At 47.1% G+C, this 26,358-nt stretch overlaps 1 protein-coding gene across 14 annotated transcripts in view; it reads right to left on the bottom strand.

The window, feature by feature from the left end:
* Positions 1–26,358, bottom strand: part of LOC137418316 (E3 SUMO-protein ligase PIAS2) — a 200,918-nt gene that overhangs the window by 37,444 nt on the left and 137,116 nt on the right. For all 14 annotated transcript variants that reach the window (XM_068104351.2, XM_068104354.2, XM_078771969.1 and 11 more), the window contains 3 exons: positions 19,301–19,385; positions 14,901–14,951; positions 13,679–13,769 (listed from right to left, as the gene is read on the bottom strand). In XM_068104351.2, the coding sequence (XP_067960452.2) occupies positions 13,679–13,769; positions 14,901–14,951; positions 19,301–19,385 (227 nt within the window). The remainder of the gene's footprint in view (positions 1–13,678; positions 13,770–14,900; positions 14,952–19,300; positions 19,386–26,358) is intronic.

The raw sequence follows: 26,358 nt of genomic DNA, 5'->3' as shown, positions 1-26,358 counted from the left end.
TCCTTCGTCCAGTGATTCCTGCCTGCTATTCCCCTTTCGTGTGAGTCTGTGTTTGTTCTGTCTGGGCGTTGATAATTAAGACTGCTTAAGCTTGCCCTGTGTATCTTTTTCTTCTTCGTCCTGTATATTACTTCCGTTGCTCTTCCTTTGGTTTGTTGTAAATAATTAATAAATGTCTGTTATTTCTTACCCTTTTGGTTTCATTCTTCCCCGATCACTTTAGTCTCTTCTTTCGATTGAATACCTGTGGCACGATTCGGCCAACGCTCGGAATCGGGTTTAGTCTCTTGTTAACGGCCTGAGTCGTGGCTCGCTTCGCTCGGTGTGTCCATTACAGTCGCGGCTCTGGCGGGGCTCATTTCCTCACTTACCGAAAGGCACTGGTACTTAGGTCATAGGAATAATTGGCCTACTACCCTATTCAGCGCTGACAGGAAGTGGCGAGATAGTTCCAGGACTCGGACGGCCAGCTTAAAAGACGAGGAGATTAAACCCCCCTCGGTAAGGGGAGTGCCGAAACCGAGATCCGTAACAATATATATATATATATGTATTGTTGCGGATATGGGATTTGCAACCATCCATATCCGCTTGTAAATATTCCCCTATTTCCTCAATACTTCCCAACTATCCCCAATCCCCAGTCCCATTTTCTGTAAACAACACTCTGTAGACCCGACCTCCCCTATTTCCCCCATTAAATGTCATGCCCAGGTTCACCGCATCTCATGTAAGACAACTATAGGACATCTTGCTAGTTATTCTTAGTCTATGTCAGTTAAGGACTCGTTTCCATTAATTCTGACCCTTGGTTGCACCAGAATGTGATTGTATGGCACCGTTAGGAAGTTTAGGACCTCCCGATACCTCCCCGCAGCTCTTCCTCACGGTTCAGCAACAACAACAACAACAACAGCAGCGGCGGGCGCGGGAAGTGCGCGTCCTCACTCCGGCTTGGTTGGTAGGGGGTGTTGGGAGGGCACCAGGCCTTCCCAACGAGCCGCCATCGAACATGTGCTCGACGGGGTTACCAAATAGGGGCTCCCTGTCAGCTCCTCGTCAAGGGCGGAGCCCGGTAACCCCCGCACGCAATGGAAGCGGCGGACCGGCCCCAGTGGGGTGGAGCCAACCAGCCGAGGGCGTGTCACTCCCCGGCTGAGCATGCGCGGTGAGAGGGGGGTGACGTCAGATGCGCGCAGAGCTGAAGGAGAAAGGACGCACCCTCCGAGCGCCGAGAGACCTCTGCCATTAAGAAAGACCTCCCAAAGACTGAGCTGTATCCTGTCCCCGAGCCAAGGTGCACCTTGTGCCATCGGTCTACCTGCCATCAATCCCTGTGTGAGTCAGCCTTGTCCGTTTGTCCGTGGTCTGTCTGGGCCTAAGTAAGCCAGTTAGATAAGCTAATCTTTGCACTGTGTCACCTGCTGTAAATAACCTTGACTGCTCCTTTTCGTTTGTGTGGTATAAATAATAAATGCTGTTCCTCTTCTGTACGTCTTCGTCCTCTTCTTCCTCTTTCCATTCGATCGCTTTAGAGTTTTCCCCAATTGAATATCTGTGACGCGATTTGGCCAACGTTCGGGGTAATCGGGTAAACTGTACGAACACGGCGGCCATTCCGCTCGGTCAAGCAACATCTTTAGCCGTGTCAGTAACAATTGGTGTCAGAAGTGTCGGATTCGGACCTGAAGCGTTTAACGCGCTCAAAATTACAAAGTACCGAAATTGCTTTTGTTTTACAAAACCCGAATTTTGAAATCGCGCCATGGACAATCAAGGCGATCGGATGTCGGTGGGGGAGATAGACGGGTTAGGGGTAACCCAGGACTTAGGGGAAGAAAGGGAGGAGGGGAGCAATGAGTAGGCGGTTGAGGGGGTATCAGATGCACAAAATGGCGTCCTCGCGCACGAGGCTTCAGGTGCACAAAATGGCGGCCTCGCGCACATGGTTATTGTGGCGCCAAATTTAGCCACGCCCGTGACCGTAACAGCGCCGCCGATGGATTGGGGCCTTTTTATGATCCAAATGAAGGCCCTTATGGATGCTCAGAGTGAGCAAATGGGGAACCGAATGGATGCTCAGAGTGAGCAGATGAAGGCTCAGAGTGAGCAAATGGGGAACCGAATGGATGCTCAGAGTGAGCAAATAAGGGCTCAGTGAGCAATTGGGGGTAATGGGGGGCGAAATGGGGGGCAAAATGGGAGAAATGGGGGGCAAAATGGGAGAAATGGGGGAACGGCTAGAAGCTAAATTTGAGGGGTTAGACAATAATCTTAAGGGATTAGACAAGAAATTTGAGGGATTAGACAATGGGTTAGAGGGGGTGAAAAATGGGTTAATGGGGTTAGAAAATAGGATGGAAGACAAATTGCGGGAAATAGGGGAACAATCTGCCCGGGAAATCAAACGAATGGGGAACCAGATAGAGGAGGTGCAAATCGGGTTAGAAAGTAAACTGGATGCTCAGAGGGATGAATTGGGACAGATGAGGGTGGCATCTACAAAAGAGATGGAGGAGATGAAAGAGGGGATACGACGAGGTGTGAGTGAGGAGGTTTCGGGGCTACGCGAGGAGGTAAAGCGAGGTGAGAAGCATATGGAGAAAGAGGTGAGGAATAATACGGCTAGGTTACAGGGGGGCATAGAGGGTCTGACGTAGGGAGTAGAGCAGCTGACAGTAGGACAAAGGGAACTAGTGGACCAAGTGGAAAAGAACACTGCAATCATCGGGGGTTTAAAAGCGACACAAAAGGACATTAAAAATGAATTAATAGCGACACAGAAGCAATGTCAGATGGTACGTGAGGGACTGACAATGAGGGTGGACGAGGTGACAGAGATAATGGAGACGAAGGACCGAGAGGTGAGGATGCACATAGAGACGGTCACGGTAGCCTTAGAGGACGAACTTGAGGAGACGCACCGGGAAATAAAAGAGGTATGGGATTAGGTATGGGAATAAGCAAAAATTAGAAGAAGTGGAAGACGAGGTGAGTGAAATTAAGAAGGGACGGACAGAAACTAAGAGGGAGATAAAGGAGGAAGTAATGGAATATGTACAAGGTCGGTGCTCAACTCATGATGTGCTGCTCACTGACCAAATAAAGAGTTTGCAGGTGGCAGAAGAGGTGCGACGACGAGGTGCCAAGGTGAGTGGCGATATAATCGGAAATGTACATGATGTGAGGAAAGCTTCAGTCGGCTTGGGGGTTGATGTGGACCCGGGTGTTCGTGAGAGGCCGTTGGTGAAGTGTGCGACAGGTCTGGTGTGCGAAAAACGAGGTGTGCGAGCATGTCCGACCATGGGGTGTTTGAGGAAAAAGTGCACGCCAAGGAGTGAGTGTGCTGTCGAGAGTGAGTCGGTCGTAGCGCGTGTGCGAGGGAGCACATGGAAGCGCGTAGTGAGGAGTGTTACAGAGGATGTAACGGGAGAGTGTGCCGTCAAGAGTGAGTTGGTCGAAGCGCGTGTGCGAGGGGGTACATGGAAGCGCGGTGTGGTAAGTGTTACGGAGGAAGTAACGAAAGAGTGTGCGCAAGAGGATGCGCGAGAAAGGTGTGTAACGGACAGGTGCATGAGGAAAGAGTGCGCTGTCGAGAGTAAGGGGGAGTGCGCTGTCAAGAGTGGTGGTGAAAGTAGTGAGAATGACACGGAGCGTGAGTTGGTTGTGACAGGTGAGCGAGGATGTACACCTGGAATGGAAGGATGCACACCTGGAATGGTAGAGCGTGTGTGGGAATGCACACTTGAGTTGGTCGTGAGGCACGTGGTTGGGTGTGCGAGTGAGAGCACACCTGTGGTTGTCACAGAGGAGGTGACCGAGGAGGGGGCGCGAAGAGGTGTGTTGGTGAGGTGTGCAAGCGACGAATGTGTGCCAAGGTGTTCGGTGGTCAGGTGTGTGACCAAGTCTGTGAGCGGAATGAGTGTACCGAGGTGTGTAAGGAAAGGTACGAGGAGCATGGGAACAGCTGGAGGTATGAGCAAGAATGGGGTAGCGTATGCGTGTAAGCATGCAGGTGAGGCATCGACGGTAACCGGGTTAGCGGTTAGAGCGACTTTTAGCCGAATCGGGCCCTCGGTGCGTGCCGGGCTTCGCGTGCCGCGAGAACCAGCGGGGATCCGAGCCACGGCGGGTTCGAAAGGACCGCCGTATGCGATCCACGCTGGGCCTCGCTTGGAACGGCCGCGTCCGTGCTCAACTAGGCGGAGCGGGCAGCTCGATAGGAAGGGTCGTCATGGCGACCACTTTTTGTTGAGACGTGCCGGCAGGTCGAGATCGGGACATTGGATGGCTCCACGCCGAGGTGGTGCGTGGGATCTCGGCCCGGGTAAGCCCCCGTCCCTGCCCCGAATGCGGGACGTATCCAGCCGCTGGCACAAAACAACCCGCATTCATTGCTCGACTGTACGAAGCCGAGCTTTAGAAGGGAATTGGCGCACCGAGAGGATCTAATAAGTAGACGAGTGATGAGGTTCGTGTTTTGGACCCAAAATTAGAAAAAGGCAAAATTTGATGATTGGTACGGTGATTAGCAGTAAATGGCAAATTTTTGATTTGTTGGATTTGGACGAGCGAAATTGATAGTAGGACCTCCCCGATGTGGTGGGATGGCAAATCCACCATCCCTCACAGAAGGGGGCAGATGCGCTATAGATTATGGGGTTGATGGCAGTGAAAACTAGCCCGGGTGGGTTAGGATATTGTGTGTAGGGATCTAGCGAAGATGACATTAGGTAACGTTAAGGTTAGTTAGTGACAAGGATACCTGTAGAGGGGACGCAGGTAGATTAGAGTGGATGATAATGACGAGGGAGCGCAATAGTTTAAAGGGACGACTGGAGAGCGCGAGTTTTAGAAGGGAGTAGACAGAGCAGATGATGCAGTATGAATGGAAGTGCTGGTGAGCAGCTTCAAATGAGGCATCGGTGAGGCAATGCTCCGAGGTGTGTGTGAGTGTACAAGTGATCAATGAGAGAGCATTGCGGATGAGTGTCATGGTGAGTAGTGAGTGTTGTGGATCAGCGCGAATGCGCTTGGGGGAGAGAAGGGTGCAGGCGGCGCCAAGTATGAGAGCACAGGTGTGCAAGTACAGGTGTGTGAAATATATGGAGCAGAGAATGAGTGGTGTGGAGAGAGTTGGAGTAAGTGGTACGGAGTGGTGTGCATGGTGCGAAGGTGTGGATGGGGGGAGAGTGGACCCCTTTCACGAGTACCCGGGGCGGGTAGTGTAAGTGTTAGGTAGAGGGTATAGGTAAATTGTGGTTGGATATTGACATATGTGGTGCGGGTGGAAGAATGGTATTTGGATGGGTGCATTAGTGTTGTGGAAATGGCTGGGTGTGTAGCCTGTTAGTGTGTGTAGTTGGTTTGGGCACTCCACCACTGTGAGGATGTCGGCCAGGTGAGGCCGCAGGTGGGCTCTGGGAGCCGGTAGTTGTGGATGGGGCCCGAGGACCCGGAGGACGGACCCGGGTAGCCCAGTGCCAGAGGGCACCGAGGGGTGACAGAGCCAGGAGGGGCCTTCCCCAGTTAGTTAGGTGTGAGGAGCTAGGTAAGCTCGGGTGGCAACTGCAGTGGTGGAGGTGTGCAGGTGCGTAGACCTGCTGGGAGAGCAACACGACCCAGTCCTGAAATTGTGCAAGGGCACAGGGAGTTGCATCGGGGGGGGGGGGGGGGGTGAGACCCCAAATTGAGGAAGCACCACAGTTTGGTCAATGGGAATTTGGTTTTTAAAACCGCATAGAGTGTAAGATGGCCAATGGTTTGGCAGGGCAAGACCCCGGGTAGTGTAAAGCATGTTAAAGTCATTTAGAGGATAGTTAGGATTGGAATCTCCTCGCACCATCTACATCCACTCACCTGAGGTGACGTAACTCCACACCATGCCATGTTTTATTATTTTTATTGTGTCCTTGCCATCCACCGTTTGCCCTTCACGTGACTCGTGGTGGTCCCTCTCGGCTCTCCCCCCGTTGGTATTTTTGTGCACATAAGATTGTTCACGGTTCTGTTTAAATATTATTTAAATATGTATAACCTTTCCCCTTCAGTGTTTTACTCAGTGGTATTTTACAACACGCTGTTTTTCTTCCTATTTAAAAGGCTTTTCTCAATTTCCTCTCCAACTCATTCCACCTCAAAAAAAAGAAATTCAATATCTTATACGTCTCCCTCACTACATGGTCTAAATTCACATTCATTCCATCCCTCCTCCATCATTCTGAACCGGATTGCTAACTTGAAAATCACAACAAACCCAATTTGTTTTCAATGTTCGTCTTTCATTAATCATCCACTTTCTAAACTCCCCTCTTGCCCCTCCCATCCAAATCCCTCCCCTTGCACCTACACTCCTAAACTCCCCCCTTGCCCCGCCACTCTTAAACTCCCCCCCTACCCCTCCACTCCTGAACTCCCCCCTTGCCCTTCCCCTCCTAAACTCCCCCCTCACTCCTCCCCTTCAAAACTCCCCCCCAACCCCTCCCATTCAAATCTCCCCCCATACCATTCCTCTCCAATTCTCCCTCCTCCCCCCTCCTCCTCAAAGCTGCCTCCTCCCCACTTCGTCTCCCTTCTATCTCATACCTCCACCCCCCCCAACCTTCTTCTTTCCTCTGCCCCCCCCCCCCTCAAACAACCCCTCTCTGTGCCTCATCCCTTCACCTTCAAACCTTTCATCCTCCTCAACCTTCCCTTTCTTGGAACTCTTCTGCAATCGCTGACACACTAACAACTGCTCTTCCTAGCTCCCCCTCTCATCCTTCATCTTACCCTACTCCTCCCCTCCCCTGTCCTGTACCCGATGCTCCCCCTCTCTCTTCATTAACGGTATGGACCTCAAACATCCGGGGCCTTCGCTCAAACCTGACTGATCTCTCCATACAGGTTGCTTCTGACAATCCAGACTTGATCTGCTTAACAGAGACTTTCCTCCTTCAAGATGTCTCTGATTCCTTAATATCTCTTCCTGGTTACTCCCTCCTCCGGTATGATAGACCTGAGCCTCGGCCTGGTGGTGGGGTGGCTATCTTTATCAAAAACTCTCTTCCTCACTCTCCTTGCACTGCCCTCTCTCCTCCTCACCCCCAGGAGTACCTCTGGCTACGGCTTCCTCTCCGCTCCCACCTTTTGTTCATATGTGTTCTGTACCGTCCCCCAAACAGTGATGACTCCATCTACATTTCACTGTCTGACAACATGGACCAACTTCTATCCACTCATCCCAACTCTCTCTTCCTCATATGTGGTGACTTCAATTGTCATCATGCCACCTGGTTGGGTGTGGGTTCCTCTCTCACCAGTCATGGCACCTCAGCAAAGGACTTCTGTGACTCACTGGGATTGACACAATCTGTCAATTTCCCGACCCGGATCTCAGCCAATGGAGTATCTTCTCTTCTAGACTTGGTTATGACTAACTTCCCTGCTAATGTCTGCTGCTCTTCTTCTGCTCCAATCGGTTCTTCTGATCATGTGCTTGTCAAAGTGGACATCTCTCTGGCCATTCTCAGAGAGCCTCCTCAGCGTCGACGAGTCTGGCATTTCACTCAGGCCGACTGGGACGGTCTTCAAGCAGCCATCAATCGTCTGGATTGGTCTCCCATCTCCACTGCCTCTGACATCAATTCTTCCTGGGAATTCTTCCAAAGCAAACTGATCTCTCTCATGCACAGATTTATCCCATCTCGCCTTCAGTTGTCTTACCCTTCCTCCCGTCCATGGTACACTGAATCTTGTGGTGAGGCAGTTGCCCTGAAACAACTTGCCTTTGCCTCTTGGAAGGCTAATCCAACTGAAGGAAATCTCAGTTCCTTCCACCAAGCTCGGAACAAGTGTGTGTCTACCCTCAGGAGTGCCAGGAAGCACTATCTCTCCTCACTCAAGAATGAACTCTCAAACCTGTCTCCTTCCTCCAAATCCTGGTGGCGTCTGGTCAAATCCGTTTCTGGTGTTTGTTCCCCCTCCATCCCCTCCCTCACCTCAAATGGCTACACAGTTGACACCGCACGTGACAAATCCAAATGCCACAACTCTGTGTTTGCCTCAAAATCTTGTGTCCCAAACCCATCTCTCTCTGTTCCCACCTTTCCCAGTCGAACCAAACTGCTCCTGGACTCTGTGACCTTCTCTCCTGACAAGGTGGAGGAGTTTTTGTCAAACCTCGACTCTGATTCTGCAACTGGACCAGATGGCATCAGCCCACGGGTCCTAAAATCCTGCTCTGCCGCTCTATCTCACCCTCTCTCTGTTCTTTTCACCCTATCCTTTGCTCAAGGTCATCTGCCAGCATCCTGGAAATCAGCAAACATTACCGCTTTACACAAAAAAGGTGCAAAAACAGATCCTTGCAACTACAGACCAATCAGCCTGCTCCCAATTATCAGCAAAGTCATGGAATCCATCATTGCTTCGGATATGAAATCTTTCCTCTTCTCCAATGGCTTGATCTCTGATCATCAATTTGGTTTCAGACCAGGTCACTCTACTCTGGACATGCTGCTTCTGCTGTCTCAACAATGGATGGAGGTCCTCAATGCCAAACAGGAAATCAGAGCTGTCTCCCTTGACATATCACGTGCCTTCGATACGGTCTGGCACCCAGCTCTGCTCACCAAACTCTCCTCCTATGGTATCCATGGAAATCTCCATGCATGGCTTGCGGACTTCCTCTCTGGTCGTAGTCAACGTGTGGCCCTGAATGGATTTCTCTCATCTCCCCTTCCCGTTCAGGCTGGAGTTCCCCAAGGCAGTGTGCTGGGCCCTGTGCTTTTTCTGGTCTTTATCAATGATCTCTCCGACTCTCTGGAAGATCCTCTGTATCTCTTTGCTGATGACTCCACTCTCTGCCGCTCCATTCCTCTTCCCTCAGATCGGCAGTCTGCAGCCTCCTCACTCTCTGAAGACCTGGACAAAATCACAGACTGGTCAAACATGTGGAACATGTCTTTCAATCCTGACAAATCTCACACTCTTACTATATCTCTCCGAAAAGATCGACTGGACAACCCTCCCATCTACTTTCTCAACAATCCTCTCCAAGAAGTTCTGTCGCTCAAGCTTTTGGGTCTCACCATCTGCCATGATCTTTCTTGGGAAAACCACATTTCCAAGCTGGCCTCCAAAGCCAGTCGCCGACTGGGCATCCTCCGTCGTGCGAAGTCCTTCCTAGGCACACCTGAGCTCCTCACCACATACAAGGCTTTCATCCGCAGCTCAATGGAATACTGTTCTCCCCTATGGGCTGGTGCTCCTGCTTCACACCTGGCTCGGCTTCACGCTGTTGAATCCAAAGCTTTCAGAATCATTGGAATCTCCCGCGATGAAGCTATCTCTGAGGGCCTTTCACTCACTCACCGCAGGCAGGTAGGTGGTCTTTCTGTCTTCTACCGACTCCTCTCCGGCCTTGCTCCCCCAGCTCTCTCTGTGCTCTGTCCCCCAAATACTCCTACAGGTCGCACAAGATCTGCCAGCCACCCTCTGATGCTTAAACTGCCGAAATCTCGGCTCTCTGCTCACCTTCACTCTTTCATTCCTCTTTTCTCCCGCCTCTGGAACAAACTCCCTCACTCACTTCAATCACACTCCTCCCTCCAGGTCTTCAAAACAGCTGTTCACCACCATCTCTTATCTTCCCCCATCCAAAACCTTGATCTTTTCTACCCCCACTAATTCACCCCAGATCCACCTTGTTTGAAATTCCAACTTCTTTCCTGGAAGTCTTGGCAGTGTCCATATGTTTTATACCTCTCCCACCCAACCCCCCCCCCCCCCCTTCCCATGCCTCCCCCCCAAAGCCCTCTCCCTCCCACAGTTCTCTCGATGTCTCTCGGTCCCTGCTCTCAAATGTTGTGTTTGTGTCCTTCCCCCTCTCTCCCCATCTTGTCTACCGCTCCCGATGTTATTTGTTTTGTGTGTCTGTTTGTCTTTCTGTGTGATTAATGTTCGCTCTTTCACGAGCCTCGATCTTGTATACAAAAAAAAAGAAAAAAAAAAAAGAAAAAGAAAAAAAAAAAAAAAGATGTTTTGGATTGTGAGACGCATCATGACGTGGGTGTGACATTGTGCTTTGTTGTTCCATCTCTCCCTCCTTATGAGGATTGATGATGAATTGGTGATAGCAAATTTTGGTTAGAGGGATTGTGGTAACGAATTTGGTATAGGAGAAAAATGGGGAAGACGTGACAGTAGTGACGAATTTGTAAAGATGTAGATTTTTGTAAATATGGGGTAAGGGCAAGGGTAGGGTAGGTGACAAGGGGGGTGACGTACGGTAGGGACGAGCTTTTCTCACTTCGCTCTCCGTACGCACTTCACCTTGCATTGCCTTTATGGATGTGTACCCTTGAGACCTTACCCCTCGCTCATCTGTCTTGTTCCCCCTTTTTGTCTCCCACATGAGGACCTGTGCGCCATTGGGCGCCAAGGGGAGTGTGCGTGAGTCCGCCATTGGGCGCCCGAACCTCTCGCAACCACAGCTGTCTGCATCGATGCACCACATTATGGACCACATGTCTGTGGCCGAGCACCACTTATGGACCCCATGGGTTGGGGCATGGCCCCTCTGCTGGAACCGGCCATGAGGGCCCGAGATTCTGCTGGCGGACCTTGGCCACAGGGCACCGATGCCCCACAGGTGGACCACATGTAGTCGGCCCTGTGGGCCATAAATAAAATGGACACGTTTGGGCAAGCTTTATTGCAAATAGGCCGCCAGTAAGAAAATGAAAGAAAGACAACAACTGGAAGACACTAATAATAACCAGCAGAGGGAGCCGAAGAGCAAGAGACCACCTGCAGGGTTAGGGGTTGTTGTTTTTATTTTCATTAACAATGGTGACTGCACCGATTGGTGCTTGGGTGTGTATTGGTGTGTTTTTGGGTGCTTTAATGGTGCATTGATGCAGAGCAGACTGTCTCCCCCCCCAGAAAGAACAATCACAGGTCCTGGGTTAGTCTTGTAAATAAAGTAGCGTCAATTGTAAATAATGCTCCCTACCGGCTGTATGTTTAGTTTGAAGATGCTTTCCGCGATTCGGTTATCCTGTGGGTGTGTTTCTGTTAGGAGAAGGGTGCAACGTTGCAGGGGGACATATTTACTCATTTGTGAACATCTGTAAAACTGTCGCACTCAGGGTTGAGTTAATAGTAGAGGGAACTACATCTGAGTGCCACACTAAAGTAGGTAAAAATTTATCGGGTCGGGCCGCCCCGAGGTAGAGAAGGGTGCAATGTTGCGGATATGGGATTTGCATCCATCCATATCCGCTTGTAAATATTCCCCTATTTCCTCAATACTTCCCAACTATCCCCAATCCCCCATTCCCTCGTCCCATTTTCTGTAAACAACACTCTGTAGACCCGACCTCCCCCTATTTCCCCCATTAAATGTCGTGCCCAGGTTCACCGCATCTCATGTAAGACAACTATAGGACATCTTGCTAGTTATTCTTAGTCTATGTCAGTTAAGGACTCGTTTCCATTAATTCTGACCCTTCGTTGCACCAGAATGTGATTGTATGGCACCGTTAGGAAGTTTAGGACCTCCCGATACCTCCCCGCAGCTCTTCCTCACGGTTCAGCAACAACAACAACAACAGCAACGGCAGCGGCGGGCGCGGGAAGTGCGCGTCCTCACTCCAGCTTGGTTGGTAGGGGGTGTTGGGAGGGCACCAGGCCTTCCCAACGAGCCGCCATCGAACATGTGCTCGACGGGGTTACCAAATAGGGGCTCCCTGTCAGCTCCTCGTCAAGGGCGGAGCCCGGTAACCCCCGCACCCAATGGAAGCGGCGGACCGGCCCCAGTGGGGCGGAGCCAACCAGCCGAGGGCGTGTCACTCCCCGGCTGAGCATGCGCGGTGAAAGGAGGGTGACGTCAGATGCACGCAGAGCTGAAGGAGAAAGGACGCACCCTCCGTGCGCCGAGAGACCTCTGCCATTAAGAAAGACCTCCCAAAGACTGAGCTGTATCCTGTCCCCGAGCCAAGGTGCACCTTGTGCCATCGGTCTACCTGCCATCAATCCCTGTGTGAGTCAGCCTTGTCCGTTTGTCCATGGTCTGTCTGGGCCTAAGTAAGCCAGTTAGATAAGCTAATCTTTGCACTGTGTCACCTGCTGTAAATAACCTTGACTGCTCCTTTTCGTTTGTGTGGTATAAATAATAAATCCTGTTCCTCTTCTGTACGTCTTCGTCCTCTTCTTCCTCTTTCCATTCGATCGCTTTAGAGTTTTCCCCAATTGAATATCTGTGACGCGATTTGGCCAACGTTCGGGGTAATCGGGTAAACTGTACGAACACGGCGGCCATTCCGCTCGGTCAAGCAACATCTTTAGCCGTGTCTGTAATAGTATATTTGGGTCTAAGGGGGTTTACCGGGGTCAAAGTGGATCCAGGTTTGCCCCCCCCCCCACCCCCCAAAATAGGAATTTGCTTTTTCCTCTGAAACTACACACACAATTTTTATGAAACTTGACAACCTTCACCACCCTTGATGTACCGAAGTTTGTTCGTGGCATGAAAAAAAAATCTTCCCCTTTGGCGGTCTACGGGGGTGTTGCCCCACAAAATCGGTATTTTCTTTCTTCTCAAATACTACACACACAATTTCGATGAAACTTGACCACAACCTTCACCACCCGTGATGTACCAATGTTTGTCCACGGCATTAAAAAGAAAAACTGCCCCTTCACAGGATTACGGGGGGTTGCCCCCCAAAATAGGTATTTGCTTTCTTCTCAGGAACTACACGAGCAATTTGGATGAAACTTCACCACAACCTTTATCACCCATGATGTACCAATGTTTGTTCAAGGTATTAGAAAAATTTGGGTCTTAGGAGGTATATGGGGTTGAGGGAGGGTGGGTTGCCCCCCAAAATAGGTATTTTTTTGTTTGTTTGTTTAAAGTCTTATAATTATGTCAGTATGATGTGACATGCTGCCCTGTCTTCTAGCAGCCATTAAAATTGGTTTAAAATACCCTTAGTCGGTGCAGTACACTGTTTATTCTACCAGGTGAGCACCAGGGGTATTGCCCCTATGTTTTTTTTAATGCCGTGAACAAAACTTTGGTACATCACGGGTGATTAAGGTTGTGGTCAAGTTTCATCGAAATCGTGTGTGTAGTTTCCGAGAAGAAAGCAAATACCGATTTTGCAGGTCAACCCTCCCCCCCACCCCCCCCTCCCCATTGATCCCCTCAATGAGCGCAGATCTTGATGCGGTCTATACACCTTCGTAAGGCATCAGGCATGAAGCTTGTGGCCAAGTTTCATCAAAATAGTGTTTGGTTCAAGTGATAATGACTGAAGTGTTTACGGATCCACTGACTGAATGACTTATCTACAGACACTGCTCGATCACGGAAAAGCTCACCGGACTAAAGTCCAGGTGAGCTAAAATGCAAGCCTTTAGTGCTATGAGCAGGAAAGGGAAGAGTGGTTGGGGTGGTTGGAGAAGGCCGGGGTGAAATGCTTTGAGAAAGGCATCAGTTGTACAGTCGAGGAATGAGGGAAAAAGAGGCATTCTAAGTTAATCTATTTTAATTTAAAACTTTTAACAGGTTAAAAGAATTAATCCAAAATATTGCCATGATACTTCATTACAAAACCTCAGAGTGCAATGAATCGTGACTGAATGAGGATACACCGACGACCTGTTTAGCATTCCGTGTTCATCATACCGGCAATGGACAAAGCTTGGCATTGACCTTCACACACAATGCAGGTGGAAAATGGTCTTCCTGGGGACAGCTCGTCTCAGACAAACAAAATCTGAAACAAAGCACACAATATGAATGCTCGGTGCACGTGCATGGAAACCCCGAGAAACAGCGGTGTTCAGGCCACCACAAAGTGTATTGTGTGATCAAGATAAGGATTGTTACCTAAAATGGCTCGCAAAGCTTCTAAGATAAGCAACAAAACACTTCGAAAAGTACCCAAGAGAAAGGAATGCGCCTCTGCACAACAAAAGGCCTGGATTACATTCTCAGCTGGCTGAGCGGGCAGCTGCCTGTGTAGCAAACTCCTAACCATGTGGGACGGTGAAAGGCCTGAGTGGACGAGCGTATGCTACACAAACCCCCAACGGCTCGTTAGTGAATGGACTATGAACATTCCTTCCTTCAATGCAGGTGCTGCTTCATCAGGATGACGATTACCTCACTGCGGTTGCGCGCAGGTGTGGGACAGCAGGTGTGGGATAGTGCCGACACAACCAAATCGTGCAAATAGATACATGTGCGAGAGATAGATGCATCAAGCTACATTAAGACACAATCATCATTATCATCATACGAATAGCTACATCAAGCTCATCTGCACACAAATCACCTCCCTCAGTTCATCCATTTTCCCAACCCCTCTCTCTCCTCCCACTTCTATCCACCCTCTTCACTTCCGCAATCCTCCTGACTCAGTTGTTCTCGCAAACTGCAGCCTCTATTGTTCTCTCTCTGGCAGTGCCACAGTCGTAAAGACTGTAAAGATAGGCCGGCGTTACACAAGAAAATCAGAACCTCTGTATTGTTAAATCCTTGGGTACAGTTCAAGTTTGCGAGCTGACCCCACAGTCCAATGTGTGCCGCAAGACCTGAGAGAAACACCGAGTCTTTGGTCGATTCTATTACACCTTGAATCGTCCCCTCAATAAACAGGGCTGTGCTATTCAGCGAGTGAGACTGCAATGGTTTGAAGATGTACTGCAACCTACACTCTGATGAGACTCGGCATTGTTGAATGTTCTGGGGAATTTTAATTTGAACCGTCCCAAAGATGCTTTGAAATAGTCAATTTGGCTGGCAGGTGGTTCTTCATTGAAAGAGGGAGGGGGAGAGGGGGATGGAAATTTAAGGCAATTTGCTTCTACATGGTATTTCCAAGCTCAACAAAATTCACACTCACCTGAGCTGCACTTGAGTGGTATAATCATACTTTTGGCCAGGAAGCATATCCCTATAGAAAAAAGAAAAGAAAAAAAGATTAGATAACACTTGCAAACACACCTGATAATCACTTCAGTCATCAAATAAAGGTCGTTAAAAACATGAAATGATAAAGAATTTAGAAAACTTTCATGCAATTACAGGTAAGCATACACTTAATATCGATACATTGGTATCCCAGGGGTCTTGGCCGACCTGCTTGGCAATCACACAGAAGCAAGAGGGTGATGAGGGGGCCAGGGGTGGGAAGGAGGGGCAGGGGGTAATGGGGGAGGGGGGAGTATCATGAGTGTGTGCATGCGTGTGCGTGTGCATGTGTGCATGCAAGTTGTTTTTGCATGCTATCCCCAGACATGGGTGGTGGGTGGGCCTCAGGAGATGGAACAGAGATCCACCAGGTCTCAATGTATCCACCTCCATAAATGTGCGTCTGTGCGTGTGTGAGCGTGTATGTGCGTGCGTATGTACGTATGCATGCATGCATGCTTGCATGCATGCGTGCATGCGTGTGTGTGTGTATGGTGTATGTATGGTGTATGTATGGTGCATGTATGGTGCATGTATGGTGCATGTATGGTGCATGTATGGAATTGTATGGTGCATGTATGGTGTGTGTGTGCGATATTTCACGCACAAGACGCATTTACACAACATCCCACTGTACAACATGTCAATATAACATGTGTGTATGCAATACAACATGTGCACAATGTGTAAACGTGTATATAACGCATGAAAACTTTACACACAAACAAAGCATGTGTGTATGTGGATATATGCGTGTACGTGTACACAACATCCCACTGTACAAATCCGAATCCAGAAAAAACAATGTGTGCATACAACACAGAGCATATGTCGTCACACAAAACGTCACATAAAAAGTCACACAAAACAAAGCAAAACATGTCAAAGCAAAACCAAAAACAAAACATGCACCAAGCATGTGTAGAAACCATAATCGTGCATGTGTATGTGGATGTCCGCGTGCATGCGCGAGTCATCGCCACCGGTCCTCATCTTTCTCAGGCCCTCCTTCCACTCGGGTCCGCCAAATCGCTGGGTTATTAAGCCGCGATTTTGTTTCGGCCTATTCAGTCGTTCCTTGGCTTGGAAACACTCTCTATTGTCAAGGACTAATTAAAGCATATAATCAAAATCTGGATTCGGATTTGAGGATCGGATCCTATAAACAAAATAAGTATCGAAATCTGGAATGAAATCTGAAAAGTTGAAAAAACATTAGCGATTCTTATAACCAAGTGTACTTATGTAAGCAAGACTGTTCTCATTCTGCACTGTCATCTTCATTCATACCTCTATAGGATAGGGGGTTTTTCCAAGTTGCAAAATGCTTCAACTTTATTCCCATTTGTCATAAATTCGTCATTATTCCCAACTTTATTCCCATGTCTCCCTCCTCCAAATCCAGGTGGCATCTGATCAAATCTGTTTCTGGTGTTTGTTCCCCCTCCATCCCCTCCCTGACTTCAAGCAGCTACACAGCTGACACTGCACGTGAAAAAGCTGAATGCCTCAACTCTGTGTTTGCCTCAAAATCTTGTGTCCCAAACCCATCTCTCTTTCTGTACCCACCGTACCCAATCGAACCCAGCTGCTCCAGGACTCTGTGTCATTCTCTCCCGACAAGGTGGATAAGTTTCTGTCAAACCTCGACTCCGATTCAGCAACTGGACCAGATGGAAATTCTGCAACTCTGTTTTGTTCAAGGTCATCTGCCATCAGCTTGGAAATCATCCAACATTACCGCTTTACACAAAAACGGTGCAAAAACCGATTCTTGCAACTACAGACCAATCAACCTGCTCCCAATAATCAGCAAGGTCATGGAATCAATCATCGCTTTGGATATCAAATCCTTCCTCTTCTCGAATGGCTTGATCTCTGATTATCAATTTGGATTCAGACCAGGTCACACTACTCTGGACAATGGACATGCTGCTTCTGCCATCTCAACAATGGATGGAGGTCCTCAATGCCAAACAGGAAATCAGAGCTGTCTCCCTTGACATATATCGTGCCTTCGATACGGTCTGGCACCCCGCTCTTTTCACCAAACCATCCTTTTTTGGTATCCATGGAAACCTCTATGCATGGCTCGCGGACTTCCTCTCCGGTCGTAGTGAACGTGTGGCTCTAAATGGAAATCTCTCATCTCCCCTTCCTGTCCAGGCTGGAGTTCCTAAAGTACATGGATGGATGATCGGTCAGTCGGATGGAGCTCATTTGAATGTCCCCCCCCTGACTTTGTCGGAGGGACCGGGGACAAAAATGATTTATGGCAGATAGTCTACAGGTATGCACGCATCTCTAAGCTGTCCAGCCTGGGTTCGAATCCCGACCCAGCTGTAAACTGCAATCTTTGTTTTTCACAGGCAAAATGATTCATTAATGTGTGCGTCGACTTCCGCTCCGGTCGTAGTCAACGTGTGGCTCTAAACGGAAATCTCTGACACCTTACCTCCCTCGAACATACATTAAATTGGGTGCCCCATTTGCCAGCATTAGTTGGTGGCCGTTAAAGATCCAATGACTTCCACGTTTGTGTGGTTGGCAAAGAGAAGCTATTCGGCCCAAGTCTTTCACGAACTGGCTAGGCAGGCCTGAAGCTCAACGTAGTAGTTAAAAGATAAATTTGTAATTTGTTCAGGGTGCCGGCGATAGCTCACCTACTCTTCATGAAGGACAATGTGGGATCTTTAAAGTCCACCAACTAATGACGGCAGATGGGAGCCCAGTTTAAAATCCATCCGAGAGACGGTGCACAAACACGTTGACGAATCACTCGGCCTGTGAAACACCGGAATGACAGTTTATAGTTGGGGTCGAAATTAAAACGCAGCCTAGACAGTTTAGAGGCGAGTGTGTATACCTCTCGGCCATCCTCCCTGCAACCCCTCCCACAACAACCACCTCCCCCCTACCCAACAGAGCAATAATAATAATACGAGATAAATAAAATTACAGTCTTAAAAACATTCAAGATATAGTTGTTTTTTTTACATGATCCTAAGGCTCGCAGTTGAGCTGCCACACACAAACGTGGACATAGACGAATACACAAGAGACAACACAAGACTGTTAGATGAGACAAACAGCCACTGAGCTTGGGGGAAGGTGCCTCACTTCCCAGGGTTCTTTGGGTGCCGGCTACGTCACAACAATGGCACCACTTTCCTCACCGCAAACAGTGGGTCATTTCCAAAGCAGGAATGACTTCATCCCCATGGATGTCAACGTACAAGAATTTATTTTATTTTTTTTCATGTTGAAGGCTCGAATCACAGACTGTTTTGTCCTCATCGAGCCTTAAATCAAAGAACTGCATTGATAGAAAAGTGAATCCAGAATAGTCTGAGTTTTTGAGGAAGTAAACAAAAACAAAACAAATGAGCAAGCCTGGGTGCAAGTTCTGAAGCACACTCCTTCAAGACATGAGGAGGAATAACATCTTATCCGTACGCCTTGCTTGGGTCCAGAGAGAGGCGTACTTTTTTGAGTGCATGAAAAAAAGATTATAGGGAGAGGTATAGGATTGGTAACGAGTGCATCAAGGGGAGATGGAATGTTAGAGTCATTCATTGTGGAATTAGAGGAGAAAAGAGAACCAAAAGAAAGAGTCGATTTATCATTGGAGAGACAGCAATAGTGTCATTGGAACGGAAAAGCGGAGGAAAGGAAGAGCGACCGAAATTGTTGGAGACACTTTCAGCTAAAGACCAGAAAGATCTATTCATGGAAGAAGATGAGAGTGTCACATTCCTTTTTGATAATGGAATGCTTTGCCTCACGAATAACATGTTTGCAATGATTTATAGCAAATATGAAAGCTGAATGCGAGTCGGAAGAAGAAGCGTTTTCCATGTCCGGTATACCGCGTCCCTTGCACGAATGGCCGCAGAGCAGGAATGGTTGAACCAAGAGTTGGTAGGAGAGATAAGACGTGAAAGAGAAGGGGATACAAGCCTCCATTCCTGCAACAATAACGTCAGCTATACGATCAGCAGAGATAGAAGCATCGCCCGAGGAGAAGCAGTAGTCTTTCCAGGGAAAATCAGAAAATAAGTTTCATAAACCAGGCTAGTCAGCACTATTGAAAGGCCTCTATCTCTGTACTTTATCAATCTAAATGCTCAACGTCAAGCAAGGAAGCAGCGTGTCTTTTTAAGTCTATGGTACGACTCGGCCGGGGTTTTAACCGCAGACCTCCTCCCACACTCAAACCGGGTACTACAACCATTAAACTACCAAGTCTGATCGAACATTGCATAACAGTAAATAACAGCAAAGACAGTAAATAATAGCAAATGGAACTTATTACACAACAACCTGTCTTACCTGGAACTGCCGATCTGTGTTACTTGTTGAGGTGTTAAAGCAAACACAAAGTAAGTCTCTTGAAAGCGCTGGGCAGTGCTCGACACTACAGAGGAAATAAAACGGAAACTCAAGCATGGCATCAAGGCACCTGGGCAATTGATTTTTCAGTGACACACCTGATTAATTATCCATCTACATTAATTAGCCATACAAGGTTAAAATTTCATACATTTCTCAAGACAAGATTTCCTCACCCAAACAGGTGTTTCTCACCAACAACTGCAGCAAAACAGAACCACAGGCAACCAATCTGAAGGCCACGTTTTTGCTAGAAACACTGCGTAAGCAAACTCACATTAAAATAATTAGAGAGGCTGATATTGTGATTAACCTCATTTATTCTTTGAAAAAACGGAAAATTGAGATACTGGTATCAGTATTCATGTAAAGTTTGTCAGTCAACAGCATACATTCCAACCTGTTGTATAGCAATAGATGGATGCCAGGGTACATTTTGATAGCGCTCAAGCACCATCTGCATGAGCACCAGGCTCATACAATTCAGGTGGCATCTCCATTTAAGACTTGCGAAACAAAACAAGACTACGAATTCTGAGCATTTTTGTGAGTTTTGCACCGGAAATTAGCTGCCATGTCAAAATAGGAAAGTGGAAGGGTGGGCCAACCCCTCTCTATGCCCCTTAGCCCATTCACCCACACCATACCCCAATAACTCTCCAGCACTCAAATGCACACTAGTTCTCCCCAGCCGGTGTGTACATGAGGTGGCACCATTTGTTTCACCAGAGTGGTTTTCTTTATTTATTCTCTCTCCCTGAGACTTTGCTTTACCTCCTTGCACTGACCTTTCCCTCTGGCTGTTGTAGGACCCATGGCTGTAGCATGGATGAAGCTGCAGAAGTTAAAAAAAAAAAGTAAAGTACTCCTTTGTAGGGGTGTCCAGGGACATGCTCCCAAGGGCAATTTTGAAACTGATGTCAAAATATACATTTTGGGGGGTGATCTTGTCCTAATTGTAACAAAAAAAAAACTATGCAAATAAACAAAGTGATATTTAGGAACAAATGAGTCCCTGGGTCTGAGAGAACATATCATTGACAATGAGTGAAATAGGACACAGGTGGTGCTGAATGTGAAGGCAATGCAGGAGTCTCAAACTGGACACGACATCAGTCCGATGTTTCTGACCATGCTGGAACACTGGGGCATCAGCACAGTGTGATGCTTGTCCTTCGGGATGGTGGAGCAAACATGGTCAAAGGGATGAGACTGGATAAACTGTCAGACTTGAGTTGCAGTGCCCACACACTACAGCTAGTGGTTAATGATGGCCTCTCCAGTCAGAGAGCAGTAGAGGACATCATTGCAGTGCTGAAAAGATGCGAAACCCATTTCAGCCACTATGTATTGGCCAAACAGGGATTGAGGGCTATTCAGGAGCAGCTCAGCCTCCCTGCCCACACATGGCATAATCCAACTCGTTGGAACTCCACTTTGCATATGCTGCAGAGGATCGTGGAACAGAAACGTGCACTTTATGCACACTTTTGCAATTGCAAAGACCTTGCACACGGAGGAGCATGGGCATGTTGAATGACCGAATGCAGTGTAGAAGAAGAAAATTAATTTGTGTACGTAATTTGTGTAAATCAAGTAGATTTACCTGAGCCTCGACTTTGCCATTGAAAATACGTAAACTTAATGAATATATATATATTAATCGGTGTTAACTGCATTCCATGAACTATATAACAATTCAATAGGCTCGCATTAGAGGCAGACATTCAACCCAAGCTGTGATGCCTATCTCGTTTTATAACCACGCAGCAAAGTAAGTTCGATTAAAGAATAGAGAGATATAGTCCTTGGTTAGCCTGGTATTGCATATATAGTATATTTTTATACGATACGACTTTTCATATGACACCTATATACACATATGTATTAAAAAGATTTAATACATAGAACTTATAAGAATGATGTATATTCGAACTTTGTCCGACCCTGTTTTTCTCTTAGAGATTGAGAAGCAACCGATCTCCTCAGTCACGCGAAGGCATATTTATCTATTAGAAACAGAAGGCTTTGTTTATTTTGTAAGATGTTAGAAATCTCTGTTTTCTCCATGATTTGACATTTTATGGCTGGGAGAGTTGCATATGAAGAAAGAAAAAGAGCTGACCCAACGAGTTGAAGACACGAAATGCCTGTTATCTTTCTTGAACCTTACCTGACCCCGCTCTTTGATCTCTGACTATATAAAAAGCTATGCCACGGCACCCTCGTGGAGTTCTTGGTTCACTTGTGATGTATTAAATGTAGTGTTGATCTGTGTCGAATGTAGCGTAGTGATTTCGTTTTATTCGTGTATGTGTAACTCAAATGGCAGTGTATTCTGTAAATACCTTTGGTGGAAGTGAATCAAGTATTCCCATGTCATTAAATCTTTGATTGTCTTCTGAGACGAATGTGGACATTTAATTCTCTTGTGTCTTATCAAATCAATTCAAAGGCTATTTAAAAGTTCCACAACAGTAATGGCGACCGTGACAGGATACTAACGCTGGAGCAATCTGGAGTGACAAGAAAGCAGGAAAGTGCACGGAGGTAAATGCAAAGAGAAATTCGAAGGTAAAGGACAAATTCTGTGCCCTGTGGAGTTGTCTTCACCTCGCACAAACTGCAATCTCTTTCTTCTCACTCCAAATCGTCTGGTGACGTATGAAAAGAATCAATTTCTGATTTAAATGACCATGTATTGTTTAAAGTGTGTGTTTACCTGTTTGCTTGTTTGCTTTATTATGTACAGGTGTATTATGTACAGGTGTAAAACCCTCTAGCAGGTGGAGGTGTAATGTTCAGTGTGTGTGATCTGGTTAGATCTGATTCGGTTTCGAGTTCACCGGGCTCTGAAAATGAGTGAAACAACTCTAAAGGTGTGCGATTTGGTGTGTGATTTGGTGTGTGTTCTGGCCATTTAAAGATTCGGTTAGCGGGTACACCGGATGCTCTATCGCATGAAATACCCCAGGTGTGTTTTGTCAAAACACAGGTGTCCGCATTTTGTCGCGGTGGTTCTTAACTGTTTCACTCACTTACTCTTGCTGCAGAAGAAGGGGTGATGAACAATTATTTGGTTTAGTGTGAAGTAAGTTGGTTGCTTATTTGTCACAGTAAGGTGACAGTTGTGTTTTTAAGCTTTGTTGCCGATATCGAGCTGGACTTGGTGTCAGTGAACTGCTAAAGGGCATAAAATCGTGTTGTGTGCATGGTAAATTGCATTTTTCCTGAGTTGATTTATCTGGTATGATTTATCTGGTGCATTGGTGTTGAAATAATTGTGGCTTTGAATGAATTGTTGCTTTAATTGTTGTTGGTTGTTCCTTCATCTGTTTTTCGATTTCTGCTTTTAGACCTGAATTGATTGTGGATTGTGGTTTTCTGTTGTCTTGATTTGACTTCTTCCTAAAGGTGTATTTAATGATTTGATTCCTGGAATCGGATTTGATTTGTGTTGGTTGGAAAAGTGATTTGTGATCGCTGATCCGATCTGTTTTTGAATTGTTTGATTTAATTTTGTGTTGATTGAAGGTTATAAGGATTTGTGTTGATTTCTTGATTTGAGTTTCATTTGGAAATGTACAAATTCTGGTTGGGTTTACAGTTGGCGTTTTTGGTTATGTGATTTACTGGTTCTGGTATGTGTATTATTGGTCAGAGATTTGTGATTCGTGGAATTGTTTGCACGGCATTGGTTGCATTGTTGTAAGTAATTGCGTGTGTGTCTTGAATTGTCATAGGAAGAGTGGTTTCAACAGTAATGGTGAAAATGGTGTGCTTTGAAAATGGTGTGTAAGTCATGGGTAAATGAGAATGTATATGTGTGAAATACATTCGACGTGATTGATGTTTGCAGACGAGCTGACAGCTACAATCCACGCGGATTGTGATCGACGCTAACATTTCTATGAATGTATAAATGGAAAATATTTATTTTAAATAGATATTGTGTCATGACACAAAAGGTTGAACGTGCGATTCCAGAAATGAGCAAGTATTTTTTATATAGGCTGACGTTTCAAGTGACGATTTGAAATGTTGGAAGCTTAGATCAATCTTAAAGATACAAGCTTTTCATCTATGAGCTGCAAGTCGACCATTTGTTTAATTTTAGATACTATAATACCTAATATTTACATGTAAATGCATGACTGGTCTGGATTTGGACTGCTCTGTGAGTTTTGGGGAAACCGGTATGTGTAGCTGGATTAGGTTTGAGTGGTTGTTGCATATACTCTGGGTACATGTGACTTAAAGGATGAATTGGACTTGCTGTGAACAGTGTAGATGCAAGAAGAGATAGACAGGGACACATAATGAGCTGCGAGGTGAGCCATTAAGGTGGATTGGATGTTTTGTTGTTGTTGTCTTGGGAGTTCGGTTGTTGCATTGCCAAAGGTTTGTGTGGTGTGGTGTCTGTTGATAGCGGATTACCTGTTGTCTTGTGTGATGTAAGCAGGGATGTATGTAACTGCATGTAACTGCCTGGAGTCAGAGAAACAACTTCAGTTGTTGACATTGGCTGCAAATTGTCCAGAGTGCTTTAATTTGCACAGAGAATGAAAATTGGGATGACAATTGCATTCATTGAGTAAGTTACAACAACAACACAACAACATGCATTTTAAGGCCATTTTCCCTGCTAGAGCGGGGGTTAGCCTTGCAGTCCCCATGACAATCTTCTCCATTTTGCCCTATTTTCTGCATCTCTCCTTGTTAACCCCCTTGCCCGCATTTCTTCTTCCACCATCTTTAGCCAAGTCTTTCTCGGTCTTCCCCGTCCTCTACTTCCTTCTACATTAACTTCCATCACTCTTCTCAACCAGTCACTTTCATCCTTCCTCAATACATGACCAAACCATCTCAACCTGTTCCTCTTCACAGCATCAATCACAGGCAATATTCCCATCATCTTTCGCAATTCATCATTTGTCTTCCTCTCTCTCAACGATACTCCGCACATCCATCGAACCATTCGCATTTCCACCCTTTCCAGCCTTCGTTGCTGCTTTACGTTCATTACCCATGTCTCGCTCCCATAAATCATAACACTTCTCACACATGCAGCATACACCTTTCCCTTCAGCTTCAGCGACACTCTCCTCATCAGCACGCCACTCAGTTCCCGAAACTTCTTCCATGCACATCTCACTCGAGCAACCGTTGCCGAGTCTGATCCACCTTCTCCATTCAGCATGTCTCCGAGGTAGGAAAATGTTTTCACACCTTCCAGCTTCACGCCGTCTCCAAGATCCAACTCAACATTTCCTCCATCTGCAGCTCCCTCTGCACACACCTTACATTTGAATGTAGCTGCCACACTGGTAAATGACCCTCTCAGACCACTACATTTTTGATGAACCAACTCAGCACACATTGTACATTGAATGGAGTTCACTCCGACACCCTTCCTGCACACAGCACACGGCCACTTCCCAGTTCTTTCCACCTCACCACATGCTTTACCACTTGCCATCACCTTTGTCTTTCCGATATTCACCTTCAGACCTTTTGTCTCCATACATTCCTTCCACTTGTTCATCTTTTCCTTCAGTCCATCCATACTTTCCGCAATCAACACCAGATCATCTGCATACAACAACTCCCATGGTAAACCCTCCTTTACGTTCTGAGCCAGCACCTCCATCACAGCTACAAATAGTAGTGGACTCAGTACCGACCCCTGATGCACTCCCACCTTCACCTCAAGCTCACCACTGTTCCCATCCTTCCTCCTTACAGCTGTGCGTGCTCTTTTGTACATTGCCATCACTACTCTGATCAACCATTCCTCCACTCCTAACTTCCTCAATGCCCATGTCAATACTTTGCGTGGAACCCTATCGAATGCTTTCTCCAGATCAACAAACCCAAAAAACAACTTCTTCCTCTTATCCATGTACTTCTCCTGCAACTGCCTCACAATGAAAAGCGCATCTGTCGTTCCTCTTCCTGGCATAAATCCAAACTGCATTTCGTCGATCTTCACTTTCTTCCTTATCCTCCTTTCCAACACCCTTTCCAATACCTTCATTCCATGCTCCAATAACTTTATCGCTCGGTACGATCCACACTCCAGAGGGTCACCTTTCCCCTTGTATAGAGGGATGAGGGTACTCAGTTCCCAATCCACTGGAATGCGGCCTTCTTTCACCACCAGATTACAGATCTCTGTCATTCTCTTCACACCCCAACTTCCTGCTGCCTTCAACATATCTCCCACAACTCCCGTCGGCCCTCCCGCTTTTCCACTCTTCATTGCTTTTATCACTTCCTCAACTTCCTTCTCAGTTATCTTCTCTGCCGGTCCTAAAACTGGGTTACTCTCTATGTTGCCATCCCATTCATTCTCTGTATTCAACAGCATTTCCATATATCTTTTCCATCTTCCTTTAATTCCATCTGGGTCGACAACGATTTGTCCCACTTCATCCTTCAAGCAACTCACCCCCATCACATCACACCTCTCTTTCGCTATGTGCTTTGCAATCCTGAATACTGCTTTCTGACCCTCTTCCGAATCCAAGCGTTCTCCGAACATTTTCCTACATGCCTCCTGCGCCTTTGCTACCTCTTTCTTTGCAGCCTTCCTGGCTGCCTTATAACTTTCATGCTCTGCTGTTTCTGCTCCCGTACCCTTCGCCTTCTGCCACTCTTTGAACTTCTTCCTCTTCTCGTCAATCCTCTTTCCAACTTCATCATCCCACCACCATGTTTCCGAGTGCCTCGGAGGTCCTTTTGTCCATCCACATACCTCACCAACGGATCCCAACAGACTAGCTTTCATTGACATCCAACCACTTTCAAGCTCAACCACATCATCCTCTACCCTACTCAGCCTCTCTTTTAATGCCTCCCTTACTGTCACCTCTTTCAACCTCCACACCTTCATTCTCGGTTGGTACTTCACCCGCCGAGCTCTCCTCGCACCTTTCACCCTTATGTCGCAGACAACCAAGTGGTGCTGTGAAACAGCCTCCTCCCCCGGGATCACC

This window comes from Myxine glutinosa, chromosome 2 (genome assembly GCF_964187855.1).
Source record: "Myxine glutinosa chromosome 2, kmMyxGlut1.1, whole genome shotgun sequence".
In the NCBI taxonomy this organism is placed as follows: Eukaryota; Metazoa; Chordata; class Myxini; order Myxiniformes; family Myxinidae; genus Myxine; species Myxine glutinosa.
The sequence above is the reverse complement of the archived record's forward strand: the minus strand, read 5'-3'. Positions and strand labels throughout refer to the sequence as shown.